Consider the following 15,716-nt stretch of genomic DNA (forward strand, 5'->3'; position numbering starts at 1 on the left):
TCTAATCCTTGAATTAGCTTTTTTTTTTTTTCCCCCTCCCATTAAGCTGTAAGTTCTGGGAAGGCCAGATCTTACAGAGGTGAATTCAGGTATTTTGAAGCCTGAAAAATATCATTTGGGAGCCCTCTTTAAGAATATATGTAATTATCTATTTATAATCATTATTTTAATTATATATATGTATAATTTTCAAAAACACATACAAGTGAAAAACAATTTTCATTTATAAAAAGAAATCACAACAAAGTAAAAAAGCTGATAAATATAAAACATATGATCCTTTAAACAATACAGCTAGGGGCCTTTCCAGGAACTCCAAATCTTAAGCTTCGTTAAATACCCAGTAAATACACCTCTGCATATTAGTCTTCTTTAGAACTCTATTTCTAGTATTGGGAGCAGTACTTGAAACATAGCAGATACTCAACCAATATTTTTGAATGAAAGTATCAACTGAGTTATTTACAGTTGTATTTGCATACATTTGACATTGAACAAGTTTTTCACAAGCTAGATTACTAAAACAATATGTTTTATATATTAGATGATGGTTCTTATAATTACAATTTTTAAAATTTTTTACTACAGTCATATTTCAAATACTAGCATACATGTCTGTTAGCATATCATTGAGCTCTATGCAAAAAGTGCATGTACTTCTTTACTGAGTAGAAAAAAATTTGCATCAAAACATACCTTAGGGTGCCTGGGTGGCTCAACCCATTAAGCATCTGCCTTTGGCTCAGGTCATGATCCTGGAGTCCCAGGATTGAGTCCCACATAGAGGTCCTTGCTCCGCAGGGAGTCTGCTGCTCCCTCTGACTCTCTCCCTTCTCATATTCTCTCTCTCTCATTCTCTCTCCCTCAAATAAATAAAATCTTTAAAAAAAAATACCCTGTAATCTTCTACATGTATATATATTTGTGTCTCTATATGTCTCTGTATCTTTATAGATCACATGTATTAAAATTTTAATTTTGAATTACTAAGATTTCGTGTTTTCAGATATCACCACAAACAAACCCTTCAGGGAGAAACCATCTATTTTCTGTTTTCTTTATAGTATGTTTTTATAAACATTTATCTCTGGGATAATAAAGATTCCAGTATTTTATATAAAACAAAAATGCATAAAATGTTTTCTTTGCTATGAATTTGTCCACAAGACATTATTTAAGAGGATATTTGAATTGAGACAGTAACATTGCATTCAAAAGATAAGCTATTTGGCTTAAATCTTTAGTTTGTTAAAATAGAATTAAGTTTAGTTAAGTTCCTTTTATAATAACAATTTAAATGGGCTGAGAGTTGGTGTGCTCCTACCAAGGCTCGTGTGTGTGTGTGTGTGTGTGTGTGTGACAAAGTGCAGCCCTCTGATCAATGCACACTTTTTCCTCCCATTTTCCTAAATACATCATGAAAAAAGGATGAGGTTTCCGCCTTAATTGCTTGTGCCTTTTATTCACATTCCTCTCTCAGCCAGAATTGTGAAAAGAGTGTTAGTAAAAGGCTGCACAATAGAGCTTTTCATTAGGCCCCAGCAAGGCACACAAAAGAAGGCTTTTGGAAAGAGTGAATGCACGAGTTTAATTTGCAGGTGGAGAGTAGATAAAAGGTGCTGACACCTCTATTATTCTCTTACTTAGGTGACCCTTACCCTGTTCAGCTGATCCCAACGACCATGGCAGCTGCTGCCGCAGCAACACCAGGCTTAGGCCCGCTCCAACTGCAGGTAAGTCGGGAAACAATGCAGGAGGGACCAAGGTGAAGTAAATATCGAAAACAGCTATTACCGTGTTAAAGCAGAAAAGAACTGATGAGGGATATGTGCCTCACAATTTTTTGTTTTTGAGTTTCCTTGCACTGATCCTCAACCAAAAGTTGAGATGTTGATCCTTTTAATTTTCAAGAGCCCTGTTTTCTGTACTAAAGGCAGCTTATTGTAATTTTTTATTGCCCACTATGATTTGGCAAAAACAGGTCTAGTTTTGCTTGGATGACTATGTAACAAAATTTCATCCTAGAATGGTCCTCATCAAAATAAGAACAAAAACTGTCCACGATGTGCAAGCAGAGTATTATGAATCCAGGCAACTTAACAAAAATTACATTTAAAAATGTTCGGGACACCCGATATTAGGGACTTTGTAGGTCTTTTTATTCTTCTGCTAATGCCAGTTTCATTGGGCAAGCAAAGATAAGTAAACCAAAAAAGCAAGCACATAGATGAGTGCAACTCTATCCAGACACTCCAATTAAGATCTTTGCTTTGTAGCCCTAAAGAATACATATTCCCATGTATCCAAGAATGTCAGTGGAAAGTTTACTGTAATTTTACCGGATGTCCAAGTGATTTTAGAAATGTTGTCTCTGGAGTTGGAAAGAATATTGATATTATATTAAAGTTATCTTTCATCATTAACTACTTAAATCTTTGAATCAGCATCCTGCAAAATCTTCTGGAGTTTCTGTCATTATGGGCTTCATAGTTGTGCAATTAACAGGAATAAGAGATCATCTAATAATAGAATTAATCTCCCTGTGAGAAGTTTTATATTTTCCTCTGCCTAAAAGATAGTATACCTGTGAATCCAGAAGTAAAGCAGTTATGCTTAATAAACTTAAATTGTATTCATGAAAATGCATTGTCATGATAGATGATCTTAGTCCGTAGGGAAAAATAGAGTTTTATATGTCTGGTCAGCATGGGGGATTATCAGAAGACCTGGTGGGTTTCTGGAAACCCAGTCAAGTCTCACAGGAAGAACGCACAAGGAACTGAGACATGCTGTGTTCTACAGAGGTTAATGACAGTCATTCCTATTCTACCTTTTATGTGAAAAGCTACAAGTGAATGTTTGTTCCTCTGAGCTGGAAATACCTTGGGAAGTGTTAGAGCCATAGGGACAATTAGTGTAGGTTAACATTGGTTATCCCTTGCCGTGGCATCCAGAAATAATGACAATAAGAGGAAAGTGGTTCCGATAGGTAAAACTAAAAAGAGTAGTGAAATTAAAGGAAGTGGCAAGAATATCCAGCAACATATTTGAATGTGGAAATAGGAATTTTAGAGATTTCTGATGTCCGTTTTCAAAGCAAGTTAGACATTCTCGTCTCCTTTCACCCTTAACGGTGAGAGGAAGCAAGTGCAAGTTGGGGGCCTCTCCTATGTTTCATTGTAGGATTCTAGTAGGAAGTAGCTTCAAAAAAAAGAAAAAGAAAAAAAAGAAAGTAGCTTCATTAGGCAACAATCCAAACTTCTTTCCCTATGGAGATAGTATTAAAATATTTGAAAATCTTTCTTTTCCATCCTTATCATATGCCAGATTCCCTTATAAATTTTTTTTCATTTTCAGAAAACAAGAAAGAGACACCACCATAATTTGATCTATAAATAGAATAGAGCTCTTTTTTATGTAAGTGACATTGCATTGTATCCATAAGTGAGTGCCAAAAATATATGGGTTTTAGTTAGGGTCTCAGTAAACCAACACTGTGGTATAACAGGAAAATTAATAATCCAAAACTCTTTTGTGGTAAGCCCTTAGCTACTATTAAAATATATCCACATAAACATACACACACACACACACACACACACGCACGCATGCACATTTTTTGCTCGTGACTTTAAAATGGTACTCAATGCTATTCAAATGCAAACCCATTTCAATAGGCAGACTGTCTGGCTTTTCTTTGAAGTGGACTGACTCTACACTTTGCTAGGACTCCTACACCGACTGACTTTGCCACTCATGTTCCTGACATGAACATGGTCAAATACTCACAGATCCCCCACCTCGACTTCAGCATTCCCCAGAGCTGCAAAGGAGAACTTTAATACTCCCGTTGTTTGCTTCAAGGTGACAATCAAATTTGAATCTTCCCCCACAGACCTACCATTGGTCAGAGACAAGCTAACTACAACATCTAGTCTGAAGGTCTATCTTTACCCTTATCCAACATTTGCCCCAATCTTGCATACCTATTTCTCAGACGTTTCATTTCAGTGAGGTATAATGTTTGAGGCAGTTTTAATTTTCTTCAGACTCTGCTTTTGATTATATTCCATCAGATCCCCATTTGCTATCCCTTAATAATAAAATGAGTAGGCTCCATCACTTCCAGGTCCTTCTCAGTCACTAAGATTCTCTTCTAGTTATTAAGATTTAGTCTTAGATTCTTATGCTAGGTTCTTTGGCAAGGCTTTCATTTCGTTCTTATTTCAGCACCTTATGTTATATACTGATATCTCCATTTGACAAATAAGAAAACTGGGTCACAGAGTCCAAAATCCATGATTTTTAAACAATTATAGTTGCTTCTCCAAGTACAGGAGATTTTAAACTTTGGAGACATTGCCCCTCTTAGGACATTTGCTAGTTCAGTAAAGAGCTAATCAAATTATAACAATAATGCTGATTAATTGGCACTCATACAAATATGCTATATGCATCACAGTGCTGGAAGAAGTAGCCAGATTTATAAGGACTGCTATCTATTTGAGGCAGCATTTTTATTTCATCCGTCTTTACGCAGATCTATGTTAATTCAAGCCTCTCTTTTTGAACATCCAGATCTAAGGAGTGACACTATAAATATATTCCTACTCATCGTTGACTTTGTTTGCCTACTGTTTGTGTTTTCATTTGAAACAATCTTTGACATGTAGTTATTCATACCTGGATAAAATAATGTTAAGTAAAACCAAAAAAACCACGACCTTCCTTAAAGAAAGAATAAAGATGAGTGCAGTTATTTTAAAAGACAAGCAAAATGACGTTTTAAATTAAGCCACTATTTATTACTTAAATATTATCTCACATTCCTGGATAAAAATAATGAAATCCTTGCCATGTCATAAAATATACCTTACATTTTAAAATCACTGTACTTAGGTACCATAGGAGCAGTTAAAGTAGTCTAAGCATTGTGATACAGTTTTATTTTTTATGGAGAAAAAAATAGCTTAATCTGTATTGTGTCTACAAAGCATACAAATTAACATGTGCCAAGGCACCATTTTATTTATTTCTCTTTGAGGTTCTTGGTTGGCTCAGTTGGTAGAGCATGCAACCCCTGATCTCAGAGATGTGAGTTCAAGCCCCATGTTGGGCGTAGAGCTTACTTTAAAAAGTATATAAAATAAAAATTGATTTGACAATAAAATATCTGTTTCTTTGCTGTTCAGTCTTTCCTGAGACTCCAATTCATACAGACAACTATTTGCTGGCTGTCAAGAGGAAATATGTAGGTGTTTACAGACAGTATATACTGAGTACAAAATGCAACTTACCAGTTCTTGTTCTTGCCCCTAGACCTGCTCATTCTCTGGTCGCAGCAAATGACTCCGTTCCATCTACTGCTCGACCTGGAACCATAAGAGCTATTATCCTTTTCTCCTCTTCCTCCACACCTATTCTTTCACTCTCTTTTCACTCCACCTAATAAATACGTTAAGGAGCCATCCATTTCTTTCCATCCTAACTAGTATCCTTCTGGTCAGGCTGGCTACCTCCCTGCTTGCCTGATTTACCACACTAGCCCCTGAACTGCTCTTCTGTCTTCCTCTGCCCCTCTCTGATGCTTTCTCTACTCTACATTAGTCAGAATGAGCTTTCTGATTTTAGAAAATCTGATCATGTCCTTCTCCTATTTGAAGAACCTTAGATGATTCCCTGGTGTTTTCAAGTTTTCTGGATCTTTGCATGTGGTGTTTCCTCTTTCTGGAATGCCATCACCCACCACCTTTACCAAGCCAACTGCGATTTCCCTGAGGTTGCAACTTAAAACATCACTTTTTAAAAGAATACTTCACTGTCCCCAAGTCTAGATTAACAAGACATCAAAGGCATCATTAGCTCATGGAAGACAAAAAAAAAATTAGTAGTTTGAATTCAATAAGATATCCAAATTGAAATTTTTACCTATTCTAATGTAATGAAATAAACTTAGGAAAACCCTATATGCCTAATACCATGTTTAGCACTATAGTATTTTCTTTACTTGTATTTAAAGAAATATTTTTATAATAGTTTTACTCCATACCACCTCATTCAGTCTGCTCCGGCTGCCCTAAACTCTGCTGCCCCTTGACCTGCCGACGTGTGCTCCCAGTTTAGAGCTTTATATTAGCTGTCCTTCTACCTGAAACACTCTTCCCTCTGCAATGGAAGCTCATTCTTGCGCCTCATTCAAGAATTTGCTTTAATGTCTTCTCTCGGAAGCCTACCCTAACTAACCCGTTTAATTCACAAAGTAACCCTCCCAGAGATACCACATTATCTATTTCCCTTATTCGCCTTTTCATCATTGTTGTTGTTGTTATTTTTTCCTATAGGACTTGTCATCTTCAAACATAGTATCTAACTTATTATGTTGTCTGTCTGTTCCAGATATTCTCTAAGGGTCACCAGAGCAGGGACTGCCATTTTTCTTATTGTTGTTCAATATCATATCTCAAGTGCTCAGATTAATGCCTAGCAAGTAGTTGCTGCTCAGTATTACATACAAAATGCAGGAAACTATCATGAACTAACGGTCATAATCATTTTTAATAAGATAACAAAGCAGTGTGTCATTAATTTCTGGGACAAGTGATACTCATTTAAAGACCTGGGAACTTTATATTCTTCAGCCCCTCCTGGAAGATTCTTAGTATATGAGAAATCTCTAGGTCTATCTCTCCTGTGCTAGCTTCCCTTTATCTCATTATGCCTATGGGCTGCTGCATGAAGAATGTATTTTAACATTTATTACAGTTTATGTAATTCCTTTAAAGTCGTTATAATTTACATATACAAAAAGGGCCAAACGTCCTATCATTAGATTATTCTTGTATTGTTTGTTAACATATGTATACACATATATAAGTTTATGAACTGCTAGAGGTACTTTGACTCAATAGGGCTCAGCTTGCCAACACAATACTAAAGTAAGTGATTTCTAAATAATGGAAGGGTGCATTATCAAAATAGTAACTACCCAATCAGCAATATCATGTACTGGATTTACCCTTTCATGTTTTTTCCTCTCTTTCCTTCTTTTATTTTTTTCCTTTGGACTACCCTTTTTTCTTTCCCCCTTTCTAGAGCCACTGATGCTCTAGACATTTTTTCCTCCTGATATTCTCTCTTTTTAGAGGAGGAATTGATTTATATAGAAAGCTAACATAGCTTTGTTTCAGTATCAAAAAGTGAGTATAATTATTTAAGCCAAATGAAGTTACACTTTGAATCTTTTGGACGTTTGAGACTGGATGAAATAAGCTAAGTGAATCATCTATTTCTAATTAATAAAACCAAATGATGGCAACAGTCCATCAAACATTCCTTTCTCATATTTGTTGTCATGAATTTTCATTTTACTTAGTGGGCAGCATGATTTTTTTAAGAGTAATAGTTATAATGTAGCATATATATACTATTTCTATTTTTTAAGCTAGGTTTTTAAGATTTGAAATTAGAAGGAAATATTTATCCATTTATTTCTCACTTTATAAATACTGTATTTGTGTTGGCCAAAAGATGGTTGCCACCTGTTCTACCTATAGGAAGCCAAAAATGTCGACTCCAACCAATGATTAATAGTGATAAGCAAAGGGAAAAACACTGAAATTATTCTTGGATGGTCCTATTTTACTCAAAATAAGCATGTAGCAGTCATTCAAGAATTTTTACTGAATTAGTTAAACTTTTTAATGAATTCAGTAGGATTGCTTTTTAAATTTAACCATAATAGTATTTTTGGAATATGGACTCAGAATTACAAGTTGTCAGAATTGAAATCACATGGGGCTATCATTCCAGTAGCCAGTGCCATCAGTAACATGCATTCTCTGGGACTGAGAAAATGAGAGATGACTTGTGTTCAAGTTAGAGAATGAATCATACAAAATATCAACGGAAATCAATCTTTTTTCATAGCTATCAAAGGTACATGGAAGTCCTGGTGGAAATGGCTTAAGCTTCTATCAGATAGAGAGCAACATCAAGGCAGACATGGATGAAAAACTGAAGTTCATCTTTTTATCAACCTCCTGCCAGTCTCCGGAGGAGGTCAATAATTATGACAGGACACAGATAAATGTTTCGTATTTCCCAGAGCACTGTAAGTGACTGGCCATGGCTTTATGTGTCTGACCAAGAGAAACGCCCAGAAAATCAATAAGGGAGAAATAACCATATGGAGAGGTCTGGATGTGAGGATTTTTACCTTCTTATTGAAAGAATTACTTACAAGGGCGGTCTTCATCTTTACCTACCTACGCACTGTACGATTCAGTGTAACTTTCAGGTCATCGTCATTTTCGTACAGGGTGAAAAATGCTGATCCGCTCCTCATTTCAGTCGCAGCCCTGGTGCGCTGTTTGCTGTCGGTCTTCTGTCTGCATGAGTGAGCTTCCTTGCAGGTTAAAAGAGTGAATTCCCTCTTTTCCTCTCCCTTCGACCCTGAGCCTGCAGGGCAGACAGACAGAAGCACACATATGATTAATACAGCACAGCTGCAAGTGTGAGTCATTTGCATGTGTATTAATAGAGGCAAAAAACCCAACAATTAAATTATATACAGAGACATTCTGCATACTAAAGAACATATGCAAATAGGCCTGAAAAAGTGCAGCCAACATTTTCTCTGACTTTTCCAAGCCCATATGGGCTAGAGTCAGAACCCAGCAGTGTTCAAGAATCTCCTCTAGGGAAGAGCTGGTAGGAACTACTTCCATAGTTATTACCACCCCTGGGGTTCCCGGGAGCTGTTTTGACATTTGGACAATGGAGACCCTACAAGCAGTGTCTTTTTCTTGCTATTTCTGTATTTCCTTGTTTCCAGCAGTTCCATGGTATCTCATTACATGCTAACAGAAGCATTCGTACATGTGTACTTTTCCACAGAGCCCATTTTCATTGTAATGGCCAATCAAATCAATGCTAAACTTTAAATCGTAGTTGAAGTCCTATCGTTGCCTATGCTAAAGTAGTACAATTATTTGTCAGCACCAGGTTTCCAGGCCCAAGTCAGTCTATGCCCTTTCCTCAATGCATTCTGTGTTCCCTTAATCAAAACAGACCTAGGTTGCTCTAAAATGTCTCGTGGCTAATTACCAGACATAAAAGGATTGCAGGGCTTGAGGCCAACAATAAATTCAAATCTAAGAACAATACCAATGTATTGAAATTTAAATTGTGAAGTTTTTTCATGTTATCAAGAAAAACAGAAACTACTCAATTTATATATATATATATATATATATATATATATATATATATATATGAAGAGAGAGCAACCAACATTCTTCAGATTCACAGACTGTATTTATAGTGGAAATTTATTCTTCAAACTAATTGTCAATTTAGTTGATATTACTAGCACCCTTTAATTTAGTCAAGGAAACTTTCATGGAGACAAGCCCAACTTTAGGAGTAATATTTCACATAAGTAAAAGTTACTACCTTAGTAAGACCAATAAGAATCATGAACCTAGGGGTGCTGCCTGGGTGGCTTAGTCGGTTAAGTGTCTGCCTTCAGCTCAAGTCATGATCTGAGGGTCCTGGGATCGAGTCCCGCACAGGTCTCCCTGCTCAGTGGAGAGTTTACTTCTCCTTCTCCCTCTGCCCCTCTGCTCCTGCTTTCTCTCTCTCTCTCTCTCTCTCTCAATAAATAAATAAATAAATAAAATCTTAAAAAAAAAAAATCTTGAACCTAAATGAGCCAAATGAAGACAGATACCCCTCAAGAGGAAAAAATTCTGGTGTTGTTGGTACCAGAAAACTGTTGAATATTATTCTTGAATATTATCCAGTTATTTGCATGGCTAAGTCTCAGAGCATGCAACTAGAACATGTAAATTACATTATATACAACTGATAAACATAGGACAGACGTTTTTGTAGTTAATTAATTATATAGAGAAAAATTTAGTCCCTCAGCAAGGGATGATTAGAAAACAAAAAGACTAAAGCAACATTTAAAATTTTTTTTATTTTTTATTAACATATAATGTATTATTAGCCCCAGTAAAACAAAAATTTTTATTAAGGTATTATCCATAGATTAATATTTTAAGAGGCACTATTGCTTAGTGAGAGGCATTGTAACGTGAGGGTTAAAAGTGTGGCACCTGCAACAATTTGTGCCTTAAAGATGCACGGTTCTGCTGTTCACCAGCTCTGTGACTTTGGGCAAGTTACCTAATTCTCTATCCCTGAATTTTTTGTCTGTATAATGTGAGCATAAATGTTATCTTAGTGGGAGGATTAAATGAGATAATATACATAAAGTGCTTGAGCAATAAAAGTATTAATGACCATTTATCAAATATTATGTGCTAGGTAATTATAAATGTTTGGTATTATTAGTTGTTTAATAAGTTTTAGTAACTGAAATTAAAACTACTTCTTTCTAAAAGCCCTCACACAAATTGGGACTTGGCAGACTTCTCTTACCTGGATTTACTTTACAGGATGGCACATAAAGCAAGTTAGTAAAATTGAGGCTAATCACCTTATTTATGAGTAAATAATTGTATTCCCCTGTGTGCCGTAATTTTAAGACCCATCACAAGACTCTGTGGAAAGCAATGAGTTTACTTATCCCCCCAAAATATGAGAAGTTACTTGGAGTATGATGTTCTGTATTTTGCTGTTGCTCACTCTTTATCTCAATATTTATATCTATAAAATAAAAATAATGCCTCCTGTTGAGTCCTATTTTTCCATGGGTATAATACAAATGAATTGTCTCTATGAGCCACCCAGAACTATTCTAAATACCTTAAAAAATTTAAAATTAGTTATTTACATAGATGCCTTTTATATAATATGCATTTCTAAATAAATAATACAAAAAAGATTTTCTGGTATTACCCTTCAAAGCTTACTCTTTTTCTGGATATATTAACAGAATATATGCCCTTATTCTACTCCTGTGTTGTCTATAGATACTAAACTATTTCTCATAGATACCGGAGAAAATTTATGAACTTCTCATGACTTCCTTTAAGGAAATAATTCCTGTGGTTTCAAACTTGAATGTGGAAGCACATTATTTTTTTTTTAATTTTTTAAAAAGATTTTATTTATTTATTTGACAGACAGAGATCCCAGGTAGGCAGAGAGGCAGGCGGAGAGAAGGGAAGGGAAGCAGGCTCCCTGCCGAGCAGAGAGCCGGATGCAGGGCTCCATCCCAGGACCCTGGGATCTTGACCCGAACCGAACCGAAGGCAGAGGCTTTAACCTACTGAGCCACCCAGGTGCCCCCACATTATTTTTATAAACCCCACAGTATCCCGGAAATTTTATTTACTCAGCAAATATTTATTCTTTGTAAGTGCTTAAGCTGAGCATCATAAGGAATGCAAAGATGAGTGAGTTAGGAATCCTTACTGGATTATAAAGGAGCTTGAAATGTGAAAGAATGAATGGAATACGGAAGTGGAATAGACCTTGCAGAAAGCCACAAAACCTCCTGTCCTATCAAGTATGTTTGAAATGGAAAAGACCTCAGAGACTATTCATTGGAAACAGTTGTTTCAAACTATTCACAGGAGTCCAAATGGCTCCAAGCGCCCCAAACGGTACCATTCATTTTTGTTTGCTTTATAGATCAAGTTATACTGGCTAAGACTGTTTGAACGAAAGATTTTGCTGCTCAAACAAAATTTTAAAACCATTCTTAGAACCCAACTCTTTAATTTTATTGATGAGACAATTTAGACTCTCAGTGATGGCCTGGCTAGATCTGATATTACAGAAGGGCACCACCTGGAATCCTAGCAACTGAAAGCTAAATCTGGCTTCTTCCTATTTTACCACAGTATTCCTGAAAATAAACTCATATATTTATTCATATATATTATTTTTAAGTGCTTTTGTATAAAAGAGGGGAGAAAAATTGCTATTTTTGCTTTTAGACTATTAAATTAAGGATGACTAAGACAATGGGTAGGATTTGCATATTAGTAACAATGGCAACCTTCTGAATTGCTTTCATTTTGCTGAGTTCAATGATTGTGCTCTGTGAATTAATTCTTTTGTGAAAAGCTATTGAAAGATCAAGGAATTCAGAAAACAAAACAACAGAGAAGCATGCTGTTTCGTATCTATTTGTTCATAGAAGGTTCAAAGTGAGATTGTTTACATCACTAGTCTTGTTGATATTTTATTTGCTTCTTAGAAGAAAGATAGTATTCAAAGATGATTATGTAATCATGCAGATAAGATTTTGTAGTCAAGAAAGATCTGTTCTGAGAGAGAGACCATGGAGAAAACCCACATTACAATTTTGAGCTGTGTTTGGTTGGCAAGTGTCTTCAGGAGATTTGAAAATACAGCCCTATTCGGTTCCTTCAGATAAAAAAAACCTAAGCCAGTCCCATAGATTTCAAATTTGCTGTTTCCTGTGGAAGTTTCTCCATATTGTCCTGCCAAACTGAAGGCATGAGTAGAAGGGGGGGGGGGGAACGAACCCTTAATTATTTCATATTTCTTAATCCTGACCTTTTCCTTAATGTCATACTCCTTTTTCTTACCCAGCCACTTCTTGGAGATAGGAAGTAGACAGGAAGAAATGGAGGAACAGATTCAAAGTATGCTTCCAAATGATTTGCTACAATGAGCCATCGCACCAGCATAATTAATGCCTCGAACATGAAAATTACAACAGTGTTCTCTTGCTTTTCCCACTAGTAGAACTTCTTCGGCATAGAATGACAAAAGTAATACTGATTGTGAAAATTGCAATGACCTCCTTTTAGGAATGAGGCAGAATAATGGCAAATATTATCCATCTATCTATAGTAGTTGCTTTTTTTTTTTTTAAAGATTTTATTTATTTATTTGACAGACAGAGATCACAAGTAGGCAGAGAGGCAGACAGAGAGAGAGGGGGAAGCAGGCTCCCCGCTAAGCAGAGAGCCCGATGCGGGGCTTGATGCCAGGACCCCGAGATCATGACCTGAGCCGAAGGCAGAGGCTTAATCCACTGAGCCACCCAGGCGTCCATATAGTAGTTGCTTTAAGATAACAAGCCTCTATTGGAAATTTATACAGTGCCCTACAACTCCACCTACCTTCAAATAGGTGCCTTTCAAATATTTTTCATGACTAGTTTCCCTCTAAATTTAGTTCTTTAGTTTTAAAGGAAGCTTAAGTTATTAGAAATGGTATAAGTAACACACTTGGTAAAGATAACAGAAGTTCTGCCAAGACATTTCACTAAATAATAAAAAAAGAAAGTTAAGGCCCTTAAATGTTCATTTTTATTCCTTCTTCATTTGATTCATCTTATATCTGGTTTCCTTCCATAGCAGTTTTAAGTTTGGATATTTTAGTGCCACCTTAGGTACAAGCTAGCCACAAATACAGTATGAAAGCATAAAGTATCTCATCACAGATTCAGTCTTTGCATTGTAACAATTTGGTAGTAAACCGGTATGTGGGCACAGTAACTAGTTAGATGACTTAAATGACTTAAGCTTCTTTTTTTCCTCCTTTCTGTAAAACGTGTTCCCCAGATTTTATTTAAATATTTTAAAATATTCAAATAAATCTTATGAATAAATAATATGTAAATGGCACATATAGTATAGTGGGTTATGGGCTTTGGTTCTACAATGAGACGCTGTTTGTGTGTATTTTTGGTCAAGTTACTAAACACCTCTTAGTCTTTGTTGCTTCACATGTGAAATTTGATAATATTTTCATAGATGATAAAGGTGTTATGAGGATTAAATGAGACACTACATGCAAAATGTTTAGCATGGCATAAACATTTAGCTGTCATTAGCTGTTGTCATCCTCATCATTGTTTCCTAAGTTCAAGTATTTCCCATTGTCAGAAACAAGCTTAACAAGTTATTTGGTAAATCAATTTAGCAAGTAATTTTCTGAGATAGAGCAATTATGTCTTATAGTACAAAGGAGTATGGTGATTAGAGATTTCCCTCTTTATTCAAGTATTTAATGCAAGAAGAATGTCTTTATGAAAATAAAATATATTTTCAATGTGAAAATCTTTACATGCAAGACTACAAGAAACCTATGTTTCAATTTTTCTTAAAAATAAGTTGAATCTCTCTATTTCTTTTCATTCCATATGAATTACTAGAGCTTTTATGGTATTGACAATCATTTGGGAAATGGACAAGCTTTTCCCTTTGAAGGGAAAACCAATGTGCTACTGGAAAGTTATAGTGTTTGTTACAATGGGGAGAGTTTTACAGTATAGATAGTTAGGGAGTAAGAATGAATAGGGCATAATAAAGGCAGCCAAAGTAGCATATCTAACTATCATGATCCTCCTAACCACCCAAACTGCTCAACAAATAAGGGTTCAAGTTGCAGCCTGGCTTCAAAGTGATGTAAGAGTCTGGTCTCAAGTCATTTAATGTGCTCATGACTCAAGTTTTCTTATTTGTAAAATGCATGTTCCTGTTCTTCCTCTAGCTGTCGTGTGTGTGTGTGTGTGTGTGTGTGTGTGTGTGTGTGTAGGGAAATATATATATATAATATATATGTGAATATATATGAATATATATAACATATATATATATAGAGAGAGAGAGGAAGGGAAAAAAATGAAGCAAAATAAGCACTAGTGAAAGTAACCAGGAGCCCCAGAAATCCCCAGAAGTTGCCTTTGCAGCTTACAAGTAGACTTCTCTGATTCATGGACCTATTTATTCATGTGCTGTCAAGGAAAACATGAGAGAAGGGTGATGAGGCAATTATTGATCTGAGGCATTCAAAAGAAATGTTTTAGAAATTTGAAAATAGTCAGGCTAGCTCTGAAGATCCAATTAGGCAAGAAAGTTTTAATTATTCCCATTCCAGCTCCATGGAATGAGAAGAAAGAAGAGCAGGTCAAACCCATGCTAGATGATCCAATAGACAACCTAACGGCATACTTACACACAAGAAGAGAAGAGCTATCTAAAAGTAAATAAATTAAAATTTCACATAAAAAAAAAAAAAACAAAAAACAAAACTTCCTAGCAGTAATCAGAATGCTGTCATCTTCAGTTACACCGTCAGAGTTTGGACACTACTACCAACTTTGTTGGATGCTACCTAATTTGTTGTCCTTGGGTGCTGGCTGCTAAAGGTTTTAAAATAGGAAACTATTTCTAAAAATCTACCTTTCTGTTCCCCTTTCTTGGAAATTTTTCTCTTTGATTTTACTTTTATGTCTTCTTTTTTTTTTCCTTCTTCATTTAACTTTTCCTCTCTACGTTCTTAGCTACCCTCCTCTGTCAGTCCTTCTCTACCTCTTCCTTCCCCTCTTCTCTTTCCTTCAGGTCTTTTCTCCTCTCTCTTGTTAATCAAAATCTGAGCCTTTAACTACCTTGTTAGTCTCCCATGACAGTGAAAAAAAAAATGGGGGGATTCTCTTTTTTGAAGCATTTGCTTGTTGACTAAACAATTAAAGAAGTAATTCACATATGAGCTCATGAGTCAGAAATTGGAATGAGGAATATTTAAATGGCAAGGATGGAAACAGAGGACAAGTATATCTAGACCCTTGTTCTTTTGGTCTAAATAGAATACATAACATTCTAAATGATCGTAGGAGAGCCTAGCCTAATTCATCTTCTTTATTAATGGAGCCAAATATGTCAATGGTAGAGGCTTCCATTTAGACCAAAACACCAACAGTTGAAACAATCGTGTTTGCACTCACTCTCCCATTAGAACTGGTATGTTTTCAAACTATGCTT

General features: G+C 35.7%; 1 protein-coding gene across 13 annotated transcripts in view; it reads left to right on the plus strand.

Moving 5' to 3' along the window:
• Positions 1-15,716, plus strand: part of SOX5 (SRY-box transcription factor 5) — a 976,694-nt gene that overhangs the window by 873,845 nt on the left and 87,133 nt on the right. For all 13 annotated transcript variants that reach the window (XM_032855263.1, XM_032855265.1, XM_032855259.1 and 10 more), the window contains one exon: positions 1,648-1,733. In XM_032855263.1, coding sequence (XP_032711154.1) covers positions 1,648-1,733 — 86 coding nt within the window. The remainder of the gene's footprint in view (positions 1-1,647; positions 1,734-15,716) is intronic.

Source organism: Lontra canadensis, unplaced genomic scaffold, assembly GCF_010015895.1.
Source record: "Lontra canadensis isolate GAN:19392208 unplaced genomic scaffold, GSC_riverotter_1.0 scaffold9, whole genome shotgun sequence".
Taxonomy (NCBI): Eukaryota; Metazoa; Chordata; class Mammalia; order Carnivora; family Mustelidae; genus Lontra; species Lontra canadensis.